This window comes from Osmerus eperlanus, chromosome 26, assembly GCF_963692335.1.
Source record: "Osmerus eperlanus chromosome 26, fOsmEpe2.1, whole genome shotgun sequence".
In the NCBI taxonomy this organism is placed as follows: Eukaryota; Metazoa; Chordata; class Actinopteri; order Osmeriformes; family Osmeridae; genus Osmerus; species Osmerus eperlanus.
Genome location: NC_085043.1, coordinates 6,347,215 through 6,365,822, shown reverse-complemented (window position 1 = coordinate 6,365,822; position 18,608 = coordinate 6,347,215). Strand labels below are relative to the sequence as shown.

Sequence of the window (18,608 nt, the reverse complement as noted above, 5' to 3'; positions counted from 1 at the left end):
GCAGACACCTCCCGGGGGCTGGCCCGGGCTGGGCTGGAGGCTTGACAGAAGGCTGACGCAGAGCAGAGAGACAGAGAGAAGAGACGGAGAGGGAGGGAGGGAGGAGGAGAGAGAAAGAGGGAGAGCGAGAGTTTGAGAGGGAGGGAGAGGTCGAGCGCGAGAGCGCGAAAACGGCAAAGGGGAGAGGGGCGAGGAGGGGCGAACGAGCGTTTGAGAGGAAGGGAGAGAGGCAGAAAAAGAGGTAGAGAGAGAGAGAGAGAAACAAACAGAGAGAGCCAGGACAGGGGACCTGCCAGAAGGGCCGGTGAGGGAGGCTAAGCCACAACAGCTGCAGCGGCAATCCCCAAGCAGAAGTCACAGGAGCAGAAACAGCTGGAGAGCCCCCCCCGGGGCGGCTCTGGGCTGGGTTAGCGTCTGGCGGGCTCCCGCCCCATCACCCCCACCGCAGACGTACCGTCCTCCCTGGTTCTCATCCGGGCTTGCGGGGCTCTCCGGGCCCGGCCCCACGTCCGTGTGGGCCCTCACCCACACCAGATACTCGGTCCACTTCTCCAGGCCCTCCAGCGCGTAGCTGGTCGCCTCCGGCCGATGTCGGCCACCTCGTGGCGCTCCGGGTCCTCCCCCGAGGCGGCCCGGTAGGCCAGCGAGTAGGCGCACTATGTCGCCGTGGCGACTGGCGGCGGGGGGCGCCGCCCAACTCACCGTCAGGCTGGTGGAGCTGGGGCTCTGCAGGCGGACCTCCTGGGGGGGCGCTGAGGGGGCTGGGGGGGGGGGGGGTCAAGCGGGAGGGGAGGTGGTGGAGAGGGATGAAGGATGCCGTCTGGACTGTGAGGAACTCAATTCAGTGGGCTGCTGGTCTGCACTTGTGTATAATGAATGAGCGTGTGTGTTGGCGTGAGTGTGTGCGTGCGTGTTTATATTCCATGACAGTTTATATTCCATTGCGGATGTGTTACTTTCTATTGTGTTCTTCCTGGGCTATGTACTAACCCCACAGTCCAGAAGTAAACACAAAAACGTAACATTCCAGGCACGTGACAGAACACAACAGAACCCCACAAAAAATACTCAAATTAAAGGCAACATTAACTTAAAAATCAAGACAAAAGAAACGTCACGTCTCGTGAAACATGAAACGCATGGGGGGGGGGGGTGTAGAGGGGTAACCACGGCAACTTGGGGACTGCGGGCGACCAGAGCAGCGACGATCGCCGCGTGAAAACCCGAGCACTTCTCTCGTCTCTAACGGGCCCCGCCTCAGCCCCGCGGATGAGCACCGGGGGCTTCCAGTTCCAGATGGGAGACCCAGAAAAAGCAGAGTCATTCCCTGGTGTTCCGGAGGACCCTCCGCGTGGGCGTGGAGGAGAGAGAACCAGCCTCGGTGTGGGAGACAGGATCGCGGAGCGGTTGGGGGTCGAAACGAGGAGGGAGTTATGAAAGCCGCAAAAATAGAGGTGAGAGAGAGAGACAGGGGACAGAGAAAAGGCAGAGGAGAAAGAGAGGGAGAAGAATAATTCAAGAGAAGGATTGACAGAGACTAGAAAATACATGGTGAATTGTAGGGGGGGGGCAGTGACATGTCAGAAATACTGTAAGAATAGAAAGGAGGACATTTGTTCGGTGTAATGGGAAAGATGGGAGAAAAGAGAGAAAGAGAGGGAGGGAGGGAGGGAGAGAGAGAGAGAGATGGATAAGACTCCTTGTGGTGAAGACAGCAGCAGGGAAAAATCAAGCGCCGGAGAGAGAGATAGAGAGAGAGAGAGAGAAGAGAGAGAGAGAGAGAGATAGAGAGAGAGAAAGAGAGAGAGAGAGATAGAGAGAGAGAGAGAGAGAGAGAGAGAACGCGGGGCGAGCTCCGCCGGGCCCCCCCCCCCCTTCGCCATGTCAGCGCCCGCCCCGACGCGGTGACTCAGACTGCCGACGGGGGCCGTGCAGGACTGTTTTAGGGGGGGCCTCTGTTCCTATGGGAACAAGAGCCCTCCTTGCGGAATGCAGGCTTTCACGGCTGACAAGTAAAACAAATGGCTGAGAATAAGGGCCTGATTCTTTACGGGTGCCGTCATAAATATATTAATATTTCCGGTTCAAGTCTCCCAGTGAGCGTGTGAAGCCATGACAACGGCAGCGACGCATGTTGAGGAGGGAACAACTCCATTAAGGAGCAGCAGCGTTCGACGTTGTGACTGGGAGTTTGCGAGCCGCAGACTAGCCCGCGCTCGGCGGCGTCGGGTGCACGGCCGCTTTCCGCGTCGCGGTCTGTTTGCATTGCCGAGGCGCTACATCATAATACCCTGCTGCATGAGGCCACTTACATGGAAAGTGACTACATGCCTTCATGATGTGATTCGTCAGAGTATATACGGGGGCCAATGTGCAATCATTTGTTCTGGCGCTGAACGCGGAGCGGGGAACAAGGCATGCGGCGAGCAGAGAAACCTCCACAAGATGAATTCCCCGGGTGCTGGATTTGACTAGACCCGTGCTTGTCGTCGCTGCTCTGGTTTCAAAACGACAAGCTGTCCGCGACACATACACGATTCATGCTTCACGAACAAAAAAAATAAAAAATACACCGAAAAACACAGCATACCTCACGCCAACTTGAGTCGGCTTGTTGACCCTGTCGACTTTCTGGGACAGTGCAGGTCTTTCAACATTTTAAACGTGTGACCTCACTCAGAGAGAGTTCCGGAAGGTTAGTTCCTGCTGTGGGGGAAGAGGTCTCGGGGGCTGGTCTAAGTACTTACTGGACTGGGCGGTTTCTGGCCTCTAGGGTTGAGTGAAGACTCCCAGGCCCATCTCGGAGCGGGCCGCCAGGGTGAACATGTAGAGGGTGTCGGCCTTCAGACCCTCCACGGCGTAGGAGCCTGCTGGGTCGAAGGTCACGTGGACCTGAGGGGTTGAATCCAGACTACAGTATCAGTCACTAAACATCATGAAAAGTATGTCAAGAAATGGACGTCACACTCCAAGTGTTCGGGGTGAAAGTTCTCCGAAACACTCAGAAAGCAAAAAGCTTCTGGGTATATATTTTTCTCCCCGTTTCAGCCCTGTTCTGACCTAGCTCATCCGAGCAGCGTCTAATTAGCGGACCGAGGTGACTGGGGGTCAGACGGCAAACAGATGGCAGGATTTCTCACTTTCCGAACCTTTTTGCACCTCGGCTGGAAGGACGGCCAGAGCGTCTAAAGAGGAGGGAGATGGTGTGGGTGCTGGTGGTGCCCTGGTGGGGGGGGGGGGGGGGGGGGGGGGGGGGGGGGGGGGTATGGGGGGTGCAGCGTTACCTTGTCCCTGGAGCCGGACTCCCAGTACATGAGCTCGTATTTGGTGATGGGGTCCTGCACTGGCCAGAGCCACGACAGCATAATGCGAGTGTCCAGCTCCGCCTCCGCCTCGAAGCTGGACGGCTGGGCCGGGACTGAGGGGGGAGAGAGAGAGGGAGGAGAGAGAGGGGGGGGGAGAGAGAGGGAGGAGAGAGAGAGAGAGGGAGGAGAGAGATGGGGAGAGAGAGAGAGGGAGACAGAGGGAGGGAGGAGACAGAGGGGGGGAGAGAGCGGGAGGAGAAGAGAGGGAGAGAGAGAGAGAGGGAGAGAGAGGGGGGAGAGAAAGGGAGAGAGAGAGAGAGGGAGGAGAGAGGGAGAGAAATGGACAGAGAAAAAGAGAGAGAGGGGGTGGGAGCGGAAGAGAGAGAGGGCGAATGTGAGAGAGGGGAGGAAGAGAGAGAGAGAGAGGCCAAAGGCGACGGAGAGGGAGTGAGAGAGACGTGAGGAGAGGCAGGGAGACAAGGAGAGAGATCCAGCTCTCAGATAACAAATCATAGAACAGTCACACCAGACGTTCTACATGACACGTGCCGGGACAGGTGGTATTCCAGTGTGAGCTCTGAGCCCGGGGTTTCACTAATATCAGCAATGAGTGCTTTCTCCGGTGCCTCGCGTAAAACCATGAGTGAATCGAGGAGGAAAGGCATTCAAAACAACATTTTCCAAAGCGCTCTGGGCTCTCCCCCTGCTTATCAGCGCTATTCTCCGAGCTGTCATGAGGCAGAATAATTTGCCCGACTTCCCTTCCATAACACGGTTTGAGGACATCTTAAAGATAAGGTCTTTGCGGATACGGATGTTTGCGCGGTGAGGGGGCTCTAATGGAGGAGATCGATGGGGGAAACGCCCTGAAGCCTATCAGCTTAAACGGACCTGTCAAAACCGACGGGGGGAAAAAAAACGGCTCCCTCATCCCTCAAGTGAGCCAAGCCGTGTCCTCTCCCCGCCTCTCCCCGGACCCGACCCGCCCCACAACACTCACCCCCCTGCTGGGTCTTGACCTGCAGCATGTCGGAGGGCGGCCCGTCCCCCACCGAGGTGAACCCCAGCACCCGCAGGCTGTAGGTGATGTCCGTGACCAGCCCGGAGATGGTGGTCAGCCGGCTGTCGTCCGTGTTGTGCTTCTGCCACGCGTTCAACGGGGCGTCCGCCTCCGAGCTGTAGTACACCCGGTAACCCCGGACCTGCCCGTTGGGTTCCTCCGGAGGCTCCCACTGCACCAGCATGGTGCTGGCGCTCAGCATGCGCGCCTGCACGGCCAGGGGGGGCGAGGAGGGCGCCTGCTCGCTGGTGCGGGTGTCCACCAGGCCGCTGGAGGGGCCCCGGCCGATGTTGTTGACCGCCATGACGCGGAACTCGTACTCGGAGTAGGGGCTGAGGCCGCCGATGCTGTAGCGCGTGGTGGCCACGCCGTCCACCTCTTGGAAGCCCGTGTCGGCGGCCTTGGCGCGGTACTGGATCACGTAGTAGGACACGGGCTCGGGGTTGCCCGAGTCCCAGGTGAGGGTCACGCTGGTCGCCGTGGTCTCCGTGACGATCAGGGAGGTCGGGGGCTTGGGCAGGGCTGGGGGGGCGGAGCGGGGGAGAAGGCACACCCAGTCAGAGACGCACGCACGCAGTCGGACGCACACACAGTCGGAGACGCACGCACGCAGTCGGACGCACACACAGTCAGAGACACACGCACGCAGTCGGACGCACACACAGTCGGAGACACACGCACGCACGCAGTCGGACGCACACACAGTCGGAGACACACGCACGCACGCAGTCGGACGCACACACAGTCGGAGACGCACGCACGCACGCAGTCGGACGCACACACAGTCAGAGACACACACACGCACACCCAGTCAGAGACGCACACACTCAGACGCACACCCAGTCGGAAACACACGCACGCACACACACACACTCGGACACACACCCAGTCAGAGACACATGTACACGCACGCACTCAGACGCACACAATCCAATCGCTCTCGCCTCCACAGCCCCAGCACAGCGGCAGAGAGGAACAGTCACCCCCCCCCTGCCGTCTATCAGTCGATCACTATTCATCCCGCTGTCTCTCTCCGCCCCGTCACCTGCCAGTGGAGAGGGCAGGCCAGCCATGTTCATTATCTCCCAAAGCAAAGTGTCTCTCACCCAGCACGACGCGCACTCTGCCTATTCGGCGGGGCGAATTCACTCGCCTCTTCGATTAAGTAACCGCGGGCGTCTTTTGGCCTTTTAACTCGCGATTAATCGCAATTAATCGCACATTTTTATCTATTCTAAATGTCCCTTGATTTCTTTTTGTCCAATAATTTTTTCTCATTTTAAGGCTCTTATCAACATGGAAAAGGGGAGTCAGATGGCTGAGCGGTGAGGGAGTCGGGCTAGTAATCAGAAGGTTGCCAGTTCGATTCCCAGCCGTGCCAAATGACGTTGTGTCCTTGGGCAAGGCACTTCACCCTACTTGCCTCAGGGGAATGTCCCTGTACTTACTGTAAGTCGCTCTGGATAAGAGAGTCTGCTAAATGACAAAATGTAATGTAATGTAAATGTAAAAGTGGATCGGATTGCTTGGTGCAAATTATTTATTTTTATTTTTTTGAAAACAACATTGCAATCGCCTGGCTTTGACGAGGGGGCGGAGAATTCGCATCAGCTGTGTGCTTGGCCATCAAGTGGTATTTCAGACCGGACGTGCTGTGATGATAGCTCAGTTCACAACGACAAAACACACAGATCACTTTGGTCTTGTCAATGTAACCATTTGGCAACTTTTTAAAAGTAAACTTTCCATTCAGAACTTATTGGCATCCGTCTCGCGCTCGCTATCCACTCAAAACGTAACGTTAGCCTACTACTCTCAACAGGCGTGCCTGTTGTTTTGTTTCCGGTCTAGCTAGATCCGGTGTGGTGTTGTAGGTTTTCGAACGTCAGTAGTTGTTGCAACAGCATGTGAAAAAAACGACAACGTTTGCTAGGCCAAAAAGAACGTTAATCACACGCTAAAAAATGGACGCCGTTAAAATGGGTTTGCGTTAACGCCGGTAATAACGCGTTAAACTGACAGCACTAGTGTTTTCATGATTCATACTGACAAACACTAACGTTTTATAACACACACAGTGTGTTGAAAATATTCCAAAAGCAATTCCGCTCCACCCCCCCACTCCATTTACAGAATGAAAGTCGTCTATATTGCAATATTTGAATTGTGTCGGGAGACTGTGCTGAATCACTTTAGCGTGTTTGACTGCACTGCTGTCGGGGTCCAAATGGATCATGTAAAGTAAGAGGCGGTGGCGTGTGTAAAGTAGAAGGGGGGGGGGGGGGGGGAGACAGCACACAGATGGCCATTTGGAATGAACCATGGCAAACTAAGGCTTTCAGGCAATCTTCTGCAGCTACTATCTCGTCATCTGTTAGATTATCATGCGGCGCATCCAAAAAAGCAGAAACAGATTGATATATTTCCCCCTCAGCGACATCTGAATCTCCGAAATGTCCACAGTTAGGAGTTAAGTTATACGTTATGCTGGGGGGGGGGGGGGGGGGCATCACACACAATCGGTTACGGAGGTCTTCTCCGGTCTAAGACCACAGCATCACGAGAGGAAAAAATAAAACCATCTGCAGCCCTTAGCACTCTGGCTGTACAAGTCTGGGAGCTATAGATTCTCTTTCTCCCAAAGTCTTTCACAAACCTAATTGAAAGTCTCTCAGACGAAAGACCGAATTAATGATTGATAACACAGATGTGTATCCAAGCAGCACAAAATACTGTCGGCAATTCTCCCCTCGGAAAATGAGCGGCATTCGTTCATTCCTCCCATATTAAATTGGCTACTCAACTCGCTAACCCCTGATAAAAGACACAGGAACGTTGGTTACACCTCACGCGTGACAAACAACACAAAACATGAAATATTGTGTATAATCTCTTTTTAAGTCGCTGTTATTATGGCACCAAAAAATCACGCATCTTCTGTGTGACACTTGTTTATTTATTTTCCCGATGAGCGTTTCAGAGGCGGCGTTTCCTGCCGGAATGATCGCTTTGTAGCCGAGCAGTAAACACAGGAAGCTCGCCTGCATGTTGTCTTCCCATCATCGAGTTTCCCCCTACGAGTCTCAGACGTGCTCAAATATAGATGAGATTAATGACTGCTCTGTCAGCTCCCATGGTCGGGACTGATCTGGGCAAACATGACCCCCGTCTCGGCCTCGCAGGGCCGCTCGCAACGGACGCCATGTCAACAGACACGGGAGAGATCGTTGATATTCAAGAATCGATGCGTTGCCAATATTTGCAAAGCGGCTCAAATTGCTTTGTGTTTGTGTGCTCACTGAGCTCGCCGTTTCCCTCTCTCTCTCCATCTCTGTCCCTCCCTCCCTCCCTCTCTCCCTCTCTCTCTCTCTCTCTCGCTCTCTCTCGCTCTCTCTCCATCTCTCTCCCCCTCCCTCTCTCTGCAACACACACACACGCTCGCCGACCCCCCCCCCCCCCCCCCCCCCCCCCCCCCCCGACTCACCTTTCACGATGATCTGCGCCGTGGTCTCGATCATGCCCAGCGAGGAGATGGCCACGCAGGTGTAGTTGGCCGACAGGCGGATGTTGGTGAGCTCCAGCACGTTGCGGCCCACGGGCATCTCCTCCTCCTTGGTCAGTTCCGTGGGGCCCGTCATCCACTTGACGTAGGGCATGGGGGCGCCCACCGCTACGCAGGTCAGGTTGACGCTCCCGCCCGGCATCACCTCGTGGTTGGTGGGGGGGATGGAGAAGCGGGGGGGGACGCGGCGCACTGCAGGTGGGGGGGGGGGGAGGGGAGGAGGACAGAACAAGGGGTGTGAGAGAGGGGAGAGGATAGGGAGGCGTGGGGTACAGAGGGGGGTGGGGGGCCGTACACCGAGAACGGGCCTGGTTCTCGCTACGTCGGCCAACCAGGACCGCCGCGATCGGCGGAAACCGCTTTGAGCCCCGCTGCGCGGTGAGCGCGCGCGCGGGGGGGTCATGTGTGTGTGTGTGTGGGGGGACGGGACCGAGCGACCGGTCGAGGGCGGCCCCCCCCCTTCATCCGCTTCCCTCCTCTCTAAGAGCCTGTTCGATGCGGGAGACATTGCCTGAGGCCTAACGTTGGATTTTCACCCGCGAGAGCTGTCGGCTCTGCCGCTCAGGTATGGAGATTAGAATGCACCTGGAGCTTGACAGGCAGAGATAGCGAAGGCTTTACCCCCTCAAAAGTCGCGGCTACCCGTGGGCCTGCAGGAGTGAACAGGAGATGGTTCTCACCCCCTTCGTATTTTCCCGGCAGTAGAAGTCCCCCCCTTAAGTGCTGGGAAGCGCTGCTCATTATGTCTGAATTAACGCAATGCTTTCTTTTCCGTATGCATTAAATATACATAGCTCGCTGTCGAAGCTAAAGTGCTTGTACGGGCGCTTTGACGGAAATGTGAATCAAAGTATAATTTAAGCTCACCGCTGAGATATTCTGCCCGCGAGGGGGCTTACATGAGGGGCTTAACAGCTTTTCTCAGGGTTTCTTCTTGGTCTAACGAAATACAGGGGGGAATGAGACTACTTGCTGTGTCAGTCAAACAGTGAGGGGTTTGAGGGTTTATGACAGATTCAAGGGGCGAGAACCTCCTTCTCCTTCCCCGCCGTCTTTTCGCGATCCGGGGGCGTGGCACGCAGGCTATTTCCGTCGTCAGGCGACGCCCATTAGGACGAGACTCGACTTTGGGGGGAAACTCGGGGAGGTGGTGTGTGTGTGTGTGTGATCGATGTGTGTGTGTGTGTGATCGATGTGTGTGTGTGTGTGAAGCAGCGGGCACTGACTTGGTGGAGTCTTGGTGGCCCCACGGAATAATATCGGCTTTGAAACGTCACGAATAGCGGACCCGACTCGTCCAAATCCTCCGGCGATAATCCGATATTCCGCGGCGATAATCCGATATTCCGCGCCGGCGGGCCGCGACGGCGGCGACTGTTGGGCGAGTGCACAGCGAGAACCAAGCTATCCCCCTCCCCCCCTCTCCCCACTACCCCGACGAATCTCCCCAACAAACACAGATGATCTACGGTGCTCAGACAAAGCCACTGTTTCGCCACTCCCCCCTACAAACAGCAGTGGGACTGTTAATCATGTGTAAGCAGCAGTGGTCTGATACTGTCGCGAATCAGCCCTATAAATACACACTCCATTTACATCTCTCTAATCTCCCACTCCCGGGAGAAGGCCCGGGATTGCTGCAGAAAAACCCTCTCGAAATGTTTTTAATTTGGGGCGTTCTGGAGGAGCACCGCAAGTATCTGTGTGTGTCGGAGGAGAAAAAACGGAGCTTATTCACGACACAATTCCTCAAATACTGTGTTTTTTTGTGTTGTTTATCTTCAGGGCTTAGAAATTACCTGGTTCCTGTATATCCTTACCACAGCACAAGGTTGTAGGCAGGGCACTTCATACTTATTCTGGGATCCAGACTGACCAGCATTTATGTCAATATTGTATTTCCAAACCAGATTTAAAAGAGGGCTGGGTAGCAAGACCTTTTTTTCTCTCTCTCCTTTTTCTTATACAAACATCTCAGTTGCTCAGTGACTTGAATGCCTGATGGGATATGTTGTTTCTAGTCCCTCCTGTGCTCTATGGAGATTTCCAGAAGGGGGCCAGGAGAGACCTGGGATTGAGGCGCATGGAGGTGACAGCCAACTGTGATGAAGGGTGGGAGGTTGTCGGAGAACACGTCTGGCTCTTACACGAAACCAAATCGACGAACCAAGACCCCAACAAGGATTGGACCAGTTATCGATCCATTTGCTATACAGAATGACATAAATTACACGAACCGTTGGGTTTTACGCTAGTAATGGATACATGTGCGCGCATGTGTTTCGCGGTGTTCAGCGGAAAAGACTTCTCAGCGCGTTGAACCCCCGCCATGTTTGACAGTTTACATCGGGCTGAACCCGAGAGCGGCATTCAAGCCACGTGAACACTGAGATGTTGATGCGGTATCCCAATTGAGGCCAAGGGGCCGAGGGGCGTTGCGTCGGCCAGAAAACAAGCCATTGTGTTGGGTCGGAGAGGTGCTACCGCCCCATGGAGTGGCAGTGTGCTGGGCAGAGTGGGTTGGGGAGGTGGGAGGGAGGGAGGAGGGAGGGGGGGAGGGAATCAGCATAGACCTTGTTAGTCAACGTGTACATTAGAGACATGACGTTCGACCCATGGAAGATGTGTGGTAGATGGATCCCATGTTACGTGATGGCGGAGGTTTTGTTTACTGATCGTGGTAGTAAGAGAGGGGGTTATTGGTTAAGGGGGGGGGGGGGGGTGGCAGGAGACGGGATGTGATGCGTCTCCTGGCTGGTTACCCCCGAAGATGCCGCGCGGGGGTGTGTTTTTTTTTAGTTCACTCACTTCACGTGAAGCAGTTTAGATAAGGGATCAAGTCAGCGACACATGATAAGCTGGCGGCCACAAACGCACTCTTCATTGGCATGCCACCAAGAGAAAGAGAGAGGGAAGAGGAGAGGGGGAGGGAGGGAGGGAGGGAGGGAAGGGAGGGGAGGGGAGGAAGGGTGGCGAGGATGGGAGAAGCAGCATTTTCTGGGGAAAAGGGAAAGGTAGGCGGAGCGCTGGGAGAGGACTGGGTGTTCAGAAGTACAATCTGTTCCTCTTCTTTGACATGCACGGATGTTTCGAAGCGAGGCATGCGGAAGCGCATGACAGCCAAACATGCACAGCAAGCGTCGACACACCAACTCCAACAGCTCACGTAATAGGCCCATGCTGGGGTAATTGCGGCGAAATGTCCACAAACAAATTTGAAACTACCCTGCTTGCATCGACAGACTAATTCAGAGGACTGGCTAATTGGGCATTGAGAACCTCGAGTCTCAACAAACCATGGTCTCTAGTTGGACTAAGGCACATTTGTAGTAAAAAAAAAAAAGTTTTGTCTTTAAACCTAACTCCAACCAAACAAAACAAGATTAACTATTTATATGAGGACGGTCTGAGACTTCAGGGGAACATTGGTCTTTAAAAAGCCTAACCTTCACCTAATGCCCCCACGAGAAAACACAGCGATGATGCAAGGGCAATGGGCAGCCATTTTGTATGAAGCTTATAGAATAAAACCTGAGGTAAAGGCATTTAGCAAGCAGAAGACGTGGACGTGATCTGATATACTGCACGTAGAGAGAGAGAGAGAGAGAGAGAGAGAGAGAGAGAGAGAGAGAGAGAGAGAGAGAGAGAGAGAGAGAGATATCTCACAAAGTGCCATGCTTCCCTGACAGTTGGATCAGCGTGACAAGGACCAGCTACTACGGGGAGGAAAACCTTGCCTCATCCCAGCTCGATGTTTCCGGAAGATGAAATGTGGCATAACATTGACCTACAAACATCTTTGAACCGGTGAGATACGGGTAAGAGAAGAGAGAAGCCTTGCAAACAGGAGAAAAAGGAAATACTGGAAACTCTTACGGTGCGTATTTTGATCGATGTTGCAACTACGTAACCCCAAGTCTGCACACTTGGCCATGAGAACTACAACAGTGATTTTAGAGAACTACATTCTACATTCATCTGTTTGAAACGCCCTTGAGCGTGGTGAACTGTGGGAAGGCGAGCGATGGCAAGCGATTCGCGTCGCTGCAGTGGACACGCACTGTTAAGGAGGTATGCCAGTGAGAAAAAACATTTCACCACGCGTTGGGAGTGATATTGAACAAACAACAAAAAGACTCCTTGCTCACAACTATTTCGAAGCTGGCTACACTTAAGTGGAGAGAATACATGGTTGGTTTGGGTATTGGCAGGAGATACAGTATAGTAGATGGGCTTTAGCAATTCCCTCAAAGACTCCTACCCTCTTTCTTACTTTCAGTTCAGCCATTCCAGCTCGAGAAGATGGGACCATGGAAAGCACACATGCTCTTTCAAACAAAACACTAAAAAAGTATACAAAAAAGAAATAAAAAAACGCTCTACTCCACACTCAATGTGTTCTGGTGTCATTGTTTTTAGAATTTAATCTGGAGCCCGCACTGAATTCTGGTTCCAAAATAAACAATCAAAGCCGCTTGAGCCAGATTAAATACTCGAAAAACTAAAAAGGCTTTTCACTGTTCACACCAGGATAGTGCTGCATCGCTTCTATACAGCCTAAGCGCCCGGGGGTAGGAAAAAAGTTCTCATTGAAACTTGAACTTGTATGTAAATAGGCTTGATCCCTTAAGCTCATGCAACATTCCTATATCTGTTCCCTGACCCCAGGCAAAGTACTGACTAACACAATGACTCACCACGCTGTTGCCGTACACAACATGCAGCGAGAGCCTTGCGTCGTTGCGCCAAACCACAAACCCGGTCTGCGCTCTCCAGATGGAACGGGCAGCAGCTGGACACCAGGCCTAACAGTGGACATTGACCGCGGCCACGCCCCAAACCCAGCCTTGTGTGCAGCCGACCTCGATCCACCAGGAAAGCACTTCGAGCGCTAGGACGAGGCTGGGCTTTGTTTATCCGAGGGAGTCACGACGTCTGGACGCGGCACGGAAAGAGATGGACCGTGCGGGCAACACACACACGCACGCCTCGTCTGAGGAATCCCCCCCCCCCCCCCCCCCCCGGTCGAAACACACACCGAAGCGGAGGTGAGAGTGGCGTGCAAAGCGCATTCAGACATGGGCTGGGGGGGGGGGGGGGGTTGGGGGTGATGCTGTAGAGCAAGCAGCATGGCAGGCAGAAAGGTGGGGGTGTGGGGGATGGAAAGAGGGTTTGGGGGGCTACTATAGGCAGGGTCCTGAGAGAGAGAGAGGGAGGGGGGCGGCCGGGACACGGGGCCTGCGGCGCCCAGCGGCGCCTGGCGGCTCGCCGGCGGCTGGCTCCCGTCCACAGGGCCTCGGCAGAGGAGGGGCAAAGAGTGAAGAAAAAAAGGACCAACCTTCCCGCTGATCTGAGAGGTGAGATTTGGATTGATTTTTGGGATGGCGGGGAGCGATGGTGATGGAGGGAACAAGGATAGAGAGAGAGAGAGAGAGAGAGAGAGAGAGAGAGAGAGAGAGAGAGAGAGAGAGAGAGAGAGAGAGAGGAGGGAAAGCAAAAGAAGAGGGGGGGGAGAAAAGAGAAGAGACAGGAAGAAGACAAGGAGAAACAGAGAGAGTAAAACAGGCAAATATCCGCTTATCCATAAAGAGAATGAGGAAAACACTATGGAGACAATAGCCAGGCCATTGACACACACACACACGTCTCTCATTTACACACACACACACACACACACACACACACACACACACACACACACACACACACACATGATCATCTCATATGCATTACTTTAAAGCACACACACACAATGGCCTTAAAGAAGCATTAACATCTAACAGACAAGAAAACACACAGCCCCATATTGAAATGAAGGACATGAACATGACAACAAACACATGTAGAATGCGGAAACACACACACACACACACACACAACATGCACACACACACTCTTGCCCTGTTTCTGGCTCTTGCCTGCATGTGAACAGACGCGGAACACAGAGCGCACACACACTACACTAAGACACACACACACACAGTAGACACAGACACAGCGCACACACACACACACACACAGACACAGTATACACAGACACAGCGCACACACACACACACACACAGACACAGTATACACAGACACGGCGCACACACACACACACACACACACACACACACACAGACACAGTATACACAGACACAGCGCACACACACACACACAGACACAGTATACACAGACACAGCGCACACACACACACACACAGACACAGTATACACAGACACAGCGCACACACACACACACACAGACACAGTATACACAGACACAGCGCACACACACACACACAGCCACACACACACACACAGGTCCACTGTCTCGAAATGAAAACACTGTGACGAGCCATCGCTGGCTGACGAGCAGGCTTCATTCTGCACCCACAGCGGGCCCTCTCCTGCTGATGGGAAGCGCTGCGTCTATTCTGCCCGTTGACTCCTAAGCAGCGCCGCGGAGGCGAGCGGGGAGGTGGATCTGAATGCAAACATGTACGCCGCCGCCGCCGCCGGATTCGTCATCCGCTCTCTCTCGAGCGCGCGCACAAAACGGGGTCTTCAGGCCCCTGGCCGACCAAGCATCCGAGGCAGCGCCCCCGCGCGCACAAACACACGACACACACACACACACACAAAGAGGCGCCGACATAGACGGACACGAAAGACACACGCGATGCAAGCAGCCACAAGCAACGTCATTCTAAGGTAACACCCAGCGATTGAAGAACATGGTTACACACACACAGACACACACACACACAGACACATTCAGACCTGTTAACTATTGTTCCAACTTAGAAAACCCCAAAGACACACATTTGGCAGACCACATACAGTACATGTAAGCATAGACAATGACTGGCTCTTTTTTTTTTTGTCATCGAAGGATAAGCATTTGTGTGAAATGAACATTGACATATACAGTCTGTGTATATGACTAACATCTCAATGAACGTGGGGCTTGTGCCAAGGCACCACACACACACACACACACACACACACACACACACACACACACACACACACACACACACACACACACACTGATGACAGAAACACAGAGCAGAAGGCAGACAAAAGAAAGGTAAGAGAGAGAGAGAAAGACAAGAGAGAGAAGCTCCCCCACACAAACACTCCCGCCCCCCGCACACACACACACACACGAGTTGGAAAATCGGCGTTGAATTTGCAAGAGAAAGAAACCCAGTTGCAGCACACCTGGGGAGATTAGCTCGTTCAAACACAAGGCTCTGTTTGATATGGTGTAGAAACAGAGACATCCAAATGTTAGAGGCGAGGAAGGAGAATGGCGAGGTTGATTATAGCTGTTCATTTCGACTGGAGGCTTGGAGGAGAGGGTGCATCGACACCTGGGTGACTCAGCAATACCAGAAACGCAGACATGGATTGCTGGCTGCTGGTAAAATTGGATATCTGGAGTTTGGGGGCATTTTTAGATGTGTCATGTCATCATGACCCCTTTTTCAGTTCTCAAAAGCAATTCTTTAGCACTTAAACTAGATTCATCGGAGTTAGAAATGAAGCAGAAATGCCCCCCCCCCCCCACACACACACACACACACACACACACACACACTCACACACACATCAAGTCACACACAAACACACACGCACGTACACACCCACAGTCACGCACAAACAGGCACGTACACCCCCCCAGTCACACGCAAACACGCACGTACACACCCACAGTCACACACACACACGTCGTCATCGTTTCTCACCAGGGCAGGTGTGGACGATCACTAGGCACTCATACATATATATTAAATGCCATTCATCAAAGGAGCGATGTGGATATCAGTATTCCCCTCAACAGCACACCTCGCTGTGTGTGGCCCAACAGGGGACCAAAAAAGAGAGACCAGCGGATATGATCTCCTCTACCTATCCCCTGTGAGCTTACCCCTCCCCTCCCCTCCCCTCCCCCCCCCCACACACACCCCCACACATTTCTTATCACCGAACGGGGGGCCGATCTGCAAGGAGTTGGAGGAAAAAGGGGTTTCTATCCACGAAGGTCGTTCCACTATTCGATGGGGCGATACCCAGGTGATGACCCGCGGCACCCGCGGGGGGGGTGGGGGGTGGGGGGTGGGGGGGGGTCCTTCTGCGGTTCTAATCCAGTCACAGTAAGGAAACATCACGGGGCAAGAAAGAAGAAAAGAAACCGATTATGTTTTCCGAGGCCGTCCTCCGTTTCCTACGGAGGGCAGACGTCTGATATTTTCTGAGGGAAAAAGATAACATGGCAAAAGGCGAGGAGGGAAAAAAAAGAACAAGGAAAAGGAAGCTTGTGCAATGACATTGCCTTTGAGAGCCTGACGTTGATCGTAGCCAATTGAATCGGATATTCGCCGTCGGGCCGAGCGCCCGGAGGATTGAGATTGACAACCCTGCTTGTTTTGTATTAGCTTCATCCTGTTGACGGGACATTCCCTCCGTCTCTCCCTCGGGACGAGACCAGCCACCCAGGTGTGTGTTTGTCTGCCCGCAAGACGACACACGCACGCTCCTCTCCGCCAAAACAAGTTCAACATAGCAACGCAACAACACAGCTGAACTCCGATTCACCTCTGGGGAGACCAAACCCTGGAAGTGTGAGGTGAGCGGGGAGGTCACGAGAACTAATGACGGAGTAGGCGGTTGTGGAGAAAGAGACAGTAAACCGCCCCCTCGGGACACACACACAAACGAACGTGAGAAAGTAACGGAAAAGGAGGGAGAAAAGAATGGGAGAGAAAAGCAGGCAGAGACAGGTTGGGCTTTTCGTGATGCGGTTGCAGATCAGGACACGGGTGGAACGTTCCGGATTTCCCCTTCAGGTCGGAGAGGTGTGACGCTCCGCGTGCGGGGCGGGAGAGGCATCTGTGGAAGAAGGGTTAGCTCTCTCGACCGGCAGCGTGGAGGGGCGGAGACTGGGAGAGTCTGCCCCCCCGCCACCTTTACCCTCCGAAGCTGGCGTTACCTGCTCGCCCTGGCGATGGCCGATGGCGGGGGCGGTAGGAGGGGCTTACCTCGGACGTAGAGGTTGGCCGGGGATGAGTAGCGAGTCCCGGCACTGTTGACCGCCACGCACTCGTACTTGCCCTGGTCCGACTCCTCGCTGTTCTCGATCTGAAGCGCTCCTGCGGGTGGGGGGGGGGGGCAGAAGGTACACTGTCATGGCTGAGGCCTGCGCGCGGACACACACACACCCTGGAGACGGGTGGGGACACCGGAGACACACGTACCCCCGGAAACACACCTGCCCCCCCCTGGACGCCACGTACAGTACAGTAGGCCTGAACGGAGACCTGTCAACTTAGATCGAGCAAACCAATCAGTGCTGATCTTACTTAATGCAGGCGGCACCGACACGGCCCCAAAACACGCAAACTATCAACAGCCTGAGGGAACAATACGACGTAACATTTGCGCTTTCGAAAAAACACATTCTACAAGGCTTCTTTATCGAGACTTTGTTTGAGGAACCATCAAGGCTATTTGGCCATGTTGTAGGTTTGCTATTAAATGTCTCTGACACTGATTAACCCCACTGTTAATACACAAGATAAAACACCTGCTTCTTCTTATCAGAGGCAAAAACAGGGCCACAGTACTTGCCCTGCCCTGTGTTAGTCTAGCCAACGTTTACACACTGTAGATAAACTAGCCACAAATCACTAATCAATTCTGCATTGTTCAGCACTGATTTTTCCCAACACTTTCTTCACTGCTGTCGAGAGGGATGAATTTAAACCGTGTATCTGACGGCGGTGAAACAAAAGAGGTAATAATCGGGCCGGAAAACCTCTCTATTCCCGCCCTAGACAGACCTTTAGTTCTCTGTGCCGTCTGGGGGGGCGGATCGCTAACGAAGTCCGAGTCCGGATCATCACCACTTACCTGGCGTGGGTTTATATTTAGAACTGATTGGGCTGGACAATCATTATCTCTCCTCGTGTCTGAAAAGACTGTACCGTCCATCCGTGCCACTCATATCACAGGCTTTAGTTTCTCCCACACTTAGCAAGAAAATCGGCGGCCCCTTAATTCTGACAGACAGCATGACGGCGTTCGGTCCCAGTTATGAGATGTCATTGGGTTAGATGTGACACACATCATGCATGTCGGTGCGGCCGGTGGAGGCACACGGATAGACAAATAAACGTGGAGATACACCGTATTTCAGAAGCGTTCCTGAAATGCATCATGGGATGGAGTTTTGGGACACAATGTTTAGTTGTTGGTAAATCACGTGTTAACAGGTGGACATCAAATCATAAGGACTGCGAGTGCGTGTGGGACAGGGAGTGTTTTGGAAAGGCGACCTTTATCTGGCTGCTTTCGAGTGGGTGTCTGACGTCAAGGGGATTCTGCCTGAAATGCCTATATCCTGATGTTACACTCCTACTGTATATGAAGGTAATCTAATCCTAAAACCAACACGTACACATACAAACAAGCACACTGCACACAGCTGTATAGAAGTATGCATGGACAGTATCATAGTACGTACTGTACAATATGCACATACACGTCATGGAAATGCACACCGGCACCAAACACACACACACACACACACAGTGTAGGTGTACGGTAAGCCTCTTTTCATATCAACGCGCTTTTTTCCCCCCAGAGAATAAGCCATTATGTCAGAGCGATGATGAAAGACTCGCACACATTTC

General features: G+C 53.5%; 1 protein-coding gene across 1 annotated transcript in view; it reads right to left on the bottom strand.

Moving 5' to 3' along the window:
* ptprfa (protein tyrosine phosphatase receptor type Fa) overlaps positions 1–18,608 on the bottom strand; it is an 85,275-nt gene that overhangs the window by 11,603 nt on the left and 55,064 nt on the right. The window contains 9 exon segments of the mRNA XM_062452237.1: positions 444–479; positions 481–584; positions 587–650; positions 652–761; positions 2,748–2,892; positions 3,285–3,418; positions 4,306–4,887; positions 7,850–8,119; positions 16,956–17,066. Coding sequence (XP_062308221.1) covers positions 444–479; positions 481–584; positions 587–650; positions 652–761; positions 2,748–2,892; positions 3,285–3,418; positions 4,306–4,887; positions 7,850–8,119; positions 16,956–17,066 — 1,556 coding nt within the window.